The 6,783-nt window shown below is 36.9% G+C and overlaps 2 protein-coding genes across 3 annotated transcripts; both read right to left on the bottom strand.

The window, feature by feature from the left end:
- Window positions 1-2,677, bottom strand: LOC133032806 (peptide chain release factor 1, mitochondrial-like). 2 transcript variants are annotated; one of them, XM_061107313.1, is made up of 11 exons: window positions 2,471-2,677; window positions 2,278-2,384; window positions 1,910-2,192; window positions 1,716-1,764; window positions 1,546-1,624; window positions 1,363-1,437; window positions 1,214-1,291; window positions 927-1,085; window positions 611-706; window positions 309-518; window positions 1-200 (listed from the first exon to the last, which is right to left on the bottom strand). In XM_061107313.1, exons 1-10 carry the CDS (start codon window positions 2,595-2,597, stop codon window positions 324-326), a joined length of 1,248 nt encoding a protein of 415 aa, XP_060963296.1. In that variant the 5' UTR covers window positions 2,598-2,677; the 3' UTR covers window positions 1-200; window positions 309-323. The 2 variants fall into 2 exon arrangements, with proteins under 2 accessions (XP_060963296.1, XP_060963295.1); XM_061107312.1 differs by having other exon boundaries at window positions 1-518.
- A 1,470-nt stretch (window positions 2,678-4,147) lies between these two features.
- On the bottom strand, window positions 4,148-6,470 carry LOC115712928 (pectinesterase). Its single transcript, XM_030641388.2, has 2 exons — window positions 5,218-6,470; window positions 4,148-5,039 (listed from the first exon to the last, which is right to left on the bottom strand). The coding sequence occupies exons 1-2, from the start codon at window positions 6,221-6,223 to the stop codon at window positions 4,345-4,347; spliced, it is 1,701 nt and encodes a 566-aa protein (XP_030497248.2). The 5' UTR covers window positions 6,224-6,470; the 3' UTR covers window positions 4,148-4,344.
- Between the last annotated feature and the right edge of the window lie 313 nt (window positions 6,471-6,783).

The raw sequence follows: 6,783 nt of genomic DNA, 5'->3' as shown, positions 1-6,783 counted from the left end.
GACCGATATTCTTAATAAAGGTAAGTTTAGCATCAAGCAAAGAAGCTACAAGAATAGGACCTAAATTTCAATGAAAGCCAACAGTAATGGATCATTATTATTCAGCAAACAAAATTGGGTAAAACGCTACTACACCTGTCCATACACCATGTAGAACGTAGTCTCTCTTCCACAACATGTATAATGATGCGGCCACTTACCTTTAGAGAAGATAATAAAAAAATGTACCAATGAGTATATCATACAAATTATGATGCCAAAGATCGATAAACTTAGTAGATGTGTATTAACTACTCTTAGCGGGCAACCTGGGTATAATAGCTTCACTGGGAAGAGCTGAAATGGGCAATTGCATCCATTTCCTGCTGCAATAGTAGAGCATCAATAAAGATATCCAGATCATCCCCCTGCATTACATCATCTATTGCATGACAAGTTATGCTGACACGGTGATCAGTGACTCGCCCTTGAGGAAAGTTGTATGTTCGGATTCGTTCGGATCTGTCCCCAGTACCAATCTGCTTAAAGTGATGAGTGTACAACAATCACCAAAATCAGAAGCCAGATTTAACCAAGTTTTTTATCAACTTTAGTCTCTGTTGTTTGTTACCTGTTCTGACCGAAGTTTTGACCTATTGCTATGAACTCTAGACCTCTCTATTTCATATAGCTTCGCACATAGAACCTTGAGAGCCTTGGCCTTGTTCTATAAAGAGAACATTACATTATATTAGGAAAACATACCAGTTAGAAAGTGGAGTTAAGGAGCCACTAGGCATAGTGATAAACAATTGTAGGATTTTGAAGAGGTGCAGAGACATAATGTGTAAATCTTAGTGTGGATGGTGTGGTTTGGTATTGAATATAAGATTCTGTATAAACGTATGAAGAAAATAAAACCAGTTGCAAAGTTCAGAATGATCTACCATGTGTTGGGACCGTTCATCTTGTATGTTCACTGTCAACCCGGATGGAATATGAGTTATCCTAACAGCACTGTTAGTGGTATTAGCGTGCTGTCCACCTGCACCACCAGACCTGTATGTATCAATTTTCAAATCTTCATTCTTCAGCTGCACATCTACCTGCAAGTCCCAAGGTACGCACACTAAATATAACGAAAAATAATGATAAAATTATCAAATAGTCACACTTCGAGTGCATATGGTGAAGAGAAGAATTATTGAAATAGTAATGGCCAAAAGTTTAGTACTTCATCAGCCTGAGGTAGTATAGCAACAGAAACAGCACTTGTGTGAACACGTCCAGACTTCTCGGTTACAGGAACTCGCTGTGAAAAGGAAATATGAGTATTTCAAAATAGAACTCATAAATTTGGAGCGAAGAGAGGCGAGATGATACCTGTACCCTGTGAATTCCACTCTCAAATTTAAGTTTCCCATAGACATCAGCCCCTGAGATAGCCGCACTAGCTTCCTGATGATAAGTAACAATTACAGACCTTTCACAAATGAAATTATGACAGCAAAATTTTGATTTCAATAAACCAACCATTTAGAACAGAAATAGAATTCAGGGTCAGACCTTATAACCTTTAAGATCTGATTCTGTAACATCTACCACTTCAAACTTCCAACCTTTCTTCTGCGAGAATCTCTCGTACCTGATGAAACAAATTGAGAAAGTTTCAAAATTTGAAATCATTATTAGATGAAATAGTATACAAAAGCTAAAAAGGCAGTGCTTTAACATACATTCTGAAAATGTCCATGGCAAACAAAGAGGCCTCGTCCCCACCAGTGCCTGTAAAAATTGATCATTTTTTATAATAGAGAATCAAACTAAGAGAATGACACTTAGCCATGAAACACTTAGAGTAAAATCAACGAGTTTATTTTGTTAATTTCAAGCTTTCAAAGTTTTATCTTTTGTTTAGCAAATTACGTACCTGCTCTGACCTCCAAAATGCAGTCCCTCTCATCAGCATCATCTTTAGGAAGGAGTAACTTCAACAATAAATTGTGAAGTGTTTTCTCTTCTTCCAAGGCCTGATTCAGTTCATCATTGGCCATAGTAAGCATTTCTTTATCATCAGAAGATTCAGAAATGAGTGACCTCAAACTACAAATCTCCTTCTGCTTGGACCTTAAGTGAGAAATGAGGTCCATACAAGGTCTGAGCTTGCGAAGCTCCTTATTAGCTCTAGCAAACTCAGCTGGGGAAGCTTCTGGCTGTCTTTTCAGTAAAACAAACTCAGAATAACTACAAATTAAATTAAATAGGATAGGAGATGAGTGGGGTGGTGGCTTGACCTACCTGGTTCACAGCCTTTTGAAGAAAAGCAGTTCGGTATTCAATGGCCGAAAACCTCTGTTCCATGATCCTAATTAGATTGGGCGATATGTGAGCCTCAGCTTGGGATTCTGATATGTAAATCACTGAGAATCCATGATCCATAAAAATTGTACAAAGAAATAAAAAAAAAAAACTAAATGAGAAGGCGACGCACCGGTTGATGATGAATAATTAAGTGTAGCCATTGATACTGCCGGTGTTCTCTTGACAGTGGTAGAGAAGCTCCCGTTGCGGAAGCGCAGGCATTTGAGCTGAAGCAGAAGTTGATGATTCCTTCTCATTCTTTCAACCTCGTGAGTCGCCACTGACGAGCCGACTCACAATCGCAGAACACCAAACAATTTATTTATTTTTCTCTCTCTCTCTCTTTTTTTTTTTTTTTTGATTAAACAACCAAGAAACAGAAACGGTAAATGGTTATATTTGTAATATTGTTATTGATATAATTTAATATTAAAATTCAACTTATTTTATTTAATAAGTATTATAAAAAATTACTAACTAATTATAAAATTGCTACATAATCTTGACTCTCTTCATTAGCTGGAACTGGGACCTTCTCCCACAAAGAGTACTTTAAAACTTTATAGTCACAAGTGAACTCGTCTGAGCCAAGAAGGCCAACTGTCCTCAGATTTGCCTCGTTTAATAAGAAATCAGTTGATCGCAGACCAAAGGGAAGACCTAGTAAGATTTTACGGCATTCAACCATTTCAGCGGTGGGGATTGGTCTTCTAGAAACTACTGTTAACGCAATAAAGTAATAAGTAAGCGACCTCAAAGTCATAGAACTCAAAACCAAGTTTTTGAGCGAAATGTTGTTGTGTTGATGGGGAAAGACCCGTAGTCCAAAAGAACTCATTCTTGAACTCGGTCTTGTTTGGCAGTCTCACAATGATCCTTCGATCATTTGTGTGGGTACCGAGATAATAAACGCCCCCTGAACATCTCTTCCTCGCAGGAACGACTTTGACTGAGTAAAAATAAACTAACTCTAGGGGAGTGGGACACTCCCATCCTAGGATGTGATACAGAACATTTAAACTTGCAAGAATTCTGTAAGGACTTTGAATCAGTTGAAAGGGGCAATTCCAAGATAATTACAAAATTCTTTGTAGTACTCTCTCAGGGGGAGAACTGCTCCAACCCTAATGTGCTCGAGGCTCCAAGCGCTTATCCCAGACGAGCCAGTAGTACTAGCATCACCGCACTCCTCGCGGATAACTCTTTTAAAGAATACATAGAATTTTTACTCCTTGATTATGACACTTGTAGGATTTTTTTTCTTTCGAATTATTTTTTGTAAATTTTCCCTTCAAACTTTGGAAATAATTGTAAATTTTTCTTTTTGGTTGCATTAAATTTATTTTTCTAGATATTCTTTTTAATGTAAGACTAATTCAGGGTTAATCTACTGTAATTTAAGAACCTATGCGAATTTATTTTTGCATAAATAGTACTTTGACGGTAAAATCTGAGATTGCATGTGTCTGTATTATTAGAGTTAACGTTTAAATATTTAATATTATTATACTTATTTCCAACTAGTTTAAGTTTGTTAAATAAGTCTTTGTATTATAATTATAACGCTCGTGGTCATATTAATAAACTGTTTTAAAAAAAATAAATAAAATGCAACTAAAGGGGTACATTTGTAATTATTTTCATAATTCAGAATGAATGTTTTACAAAAAAAAATTAATTTAGGGTAAAAATCCTTTCTATTTTAAATCAAAATAAACTCAAAACATTAGATATTTCTAAAATGTTTTTAAATAATATAAGAGAGCTTAGTTATTTAAAAAAGAAAAAAAAATGAAAATGCATTGCATGAACCAAATCAAGATTTTTTAGCCCCACGTGTATACATTGTAATTTATACAATGGAATAGTTATCTCATCTCAATTTTTATTTTCCCATAAAATTTATAAAAAAATAAATCAGATAAATATTAATGTCTCTCTCTACTCTATACATATAAAAAAATTAATAATAAAAAAAAATCTCAACCAAAATGAAGCAATGAATTAGTGAATCAAGGCAGCCTGGAAAGGGACTCCAGTGCTCTTGATCCACTTATCTGCATCTAAAAATGGGCCAGGTGTGAATTGCGCAGCTTCATTCTTAGTTATCACATGGAAGCCCTTCCATTTAACTCTTTGGTCTGTCTTGGCACCTGGTCCAGTATTCCCGTATTCAGCGTAGTATAATGTGTCTAGCCCAAATGTCCCTTCCCAAGCTGACCATCCAGCAGGAGCAATAGCGTCACTAATGGTGCTCTCAATAACCACAGTCCTCGAAAACTCTCTCCATGGCCTGCCCAAGTAGGATTTTATGGTTAACTTATCAGGAATCAACTTCTCCTCTGGAACAATACTACAGTTGTGGAGCACGATGCCAGAAGGTTGATGTTGCTCTTTCCTCCCTTGAGCTGTGACAGCATTAGCTTGACCATCCAAGGGTCGTCTCAATATGAGTTGCGAGTTTTGGATAACACAAGGGCTATCTCCAAAAATGAAATCAACTGTTCCTGAAATGACACATTGGCTGTAGAATTGGCGACCAGAGAGCACATACAATGTGTCTTGGTAGCCATCCATTTGGCAGTTATGGAACAATGCCATCTCTCCCATTACTCTAAGTGCCACTGCTTGGTGTCCCTCTGGTCCTGCCGTGTTCTCAAATCCCATGTCCTTACAAATGAATCCTGATGCTTCCACAGCTGCAAGGAATATGCATGTAAGAATGATAATTTAAGAAAATTGTTAACTTGGATGTCACTTTAAGTGGTGTTACATTTAAAGTATAAAACGTCAATGTTTTTTTTTATTTGAACAATCAAGCTTCATTGCTTCAGATATTAAAATTTATGCATATCAATATATCATATTATTACTTACCAAAGGAGGCTGATCGTAAGGTAGTTGACCCTTTGGCAAAACTTTTGCTCCCAGTGACAACGGTGGCTTTTGGACCATCTCCATACATGAACACGTTAGGCATGCTCTTATCCACTGTGATGTACTCGTCATACACTCCAGCCTTGACGTGAATGATATATTTTCCTGTGAGACCAGATTTAGGGTAGGCAGCCAAAGCAGCAGCTATTGTCTTAAATTGACCGCTACCATCCTTTGCCACAACAGCTTGAGGTACGATTTTCTCGGTGCTTGCTTGTAAAAGCTTCCTATCTGAAGCAGAAACCCAGGTTGGAAAACCATCATTATTGGACAAAAGACGACGACTGTTAAGGGGTTTCGCATCGATTTTCAAGCCAAAGGCATCAAGAATATCAGACAGCCCAGAAACAATGGCTAAGGCGTTGTCGGTGAGAGCAGATGCATTTCGTAAAGTGTCTTTCATGTGATTTTGAACTTTGGGCTCTGGTACTCCATCGATGCATGTCTCAGCATAGGTGATGACAGAGCTCAACCAACTCTTAAGCTCGGCTGAGCGTTCTTTGAGGGTATGTGTTGCACTTTCACCAACCATGGAGAATGAGGCTTGAAGTTGATCAACAGCGAAGCTCAACAAATCGTTACAGTCCTCAAGGGACATCTTCAATTTTGGATTGTTGGTGCTGTTGGCCTCGACCAACAAAGAACTAGTCAAGTTCAAGGACTTGCTAACTTGGTCCATGGTGGCTAACATGGCAGCCTTGAGATAATCCTTGAACTCAGCGCTGGAATTAGTGGCGACAGGCTTAAGGCTATCCACGCAAGAGTTCTTGTAGTTGGTAGCAGAGCAAATCAATTCCAATGTCTTTGTTTGCGAGGAGATGCTATTGCCATCACCAACTTCCTCCTTTTTTTGATTTTGAACGTTTACTATGGCGACTACAGCTAGGGCAACTCCCACTACCAATACAATAGATAGTGCTGACACAACTACTTTCCCCAGTGCCATGAAAATAAATAGAAAAACCTATATATAAATATATGTATCTCTCTCCGACCTCTTATCGAAAGAAATCAAAAACTCGTAAAAATTATTAAATTTACCAAGTACGTATATACGAGATGGTCGGAGAGAGACCAGAGAGAGAGCAAGAGATAAAATTAGTGCTAATGCTAGAAAGAGAGGAGGGATATATTCACCCTTCCTCTCTTTGTAAAGGAGTACTTTATTAATTTATTACTGTTTGAATATATTTGCTTGCAAATGAATGTTCTTATATATATATATAAAAATTGAGTTATCTTAAAATAGCAAGGCTATATATAATATAACTGAATTATTCCAGATCTGATTTGACTCTTCCACCAAATAATATTATATGTCCTTATATTTTTTTGGTAAGCCGATATTTAAGCAACTTAATTAAGTCTTGCTTTGAAATAGTATGTCTACATATATACAATTAGGATTAATATGTATTATAGATACAAAAATTAAGAAGGTGCTTTAAACATTTGGATAAACTTACACTGGATAACAGGGATGGATATCATTCAACTTTGTACCTA

This window comes from Cannabis sativa, chromosome X, assembly GCF_029168945.1.
Source record: "Cannabis sativa cultivar Pink pepper isolate KNU-18-1 chromosome X, ASM2916894v1, whole genome shotgun sequence".
Lineage (NCBI taxonomy): Eukaryota > Viridiplantae > Streptophyta > Magnoliopsida > Rosales > Cannabaceae > Cannabis > Cannabis sativa.
This window is presented reverse-complemented; position numbering and strand designations above follow the sequence as displayed.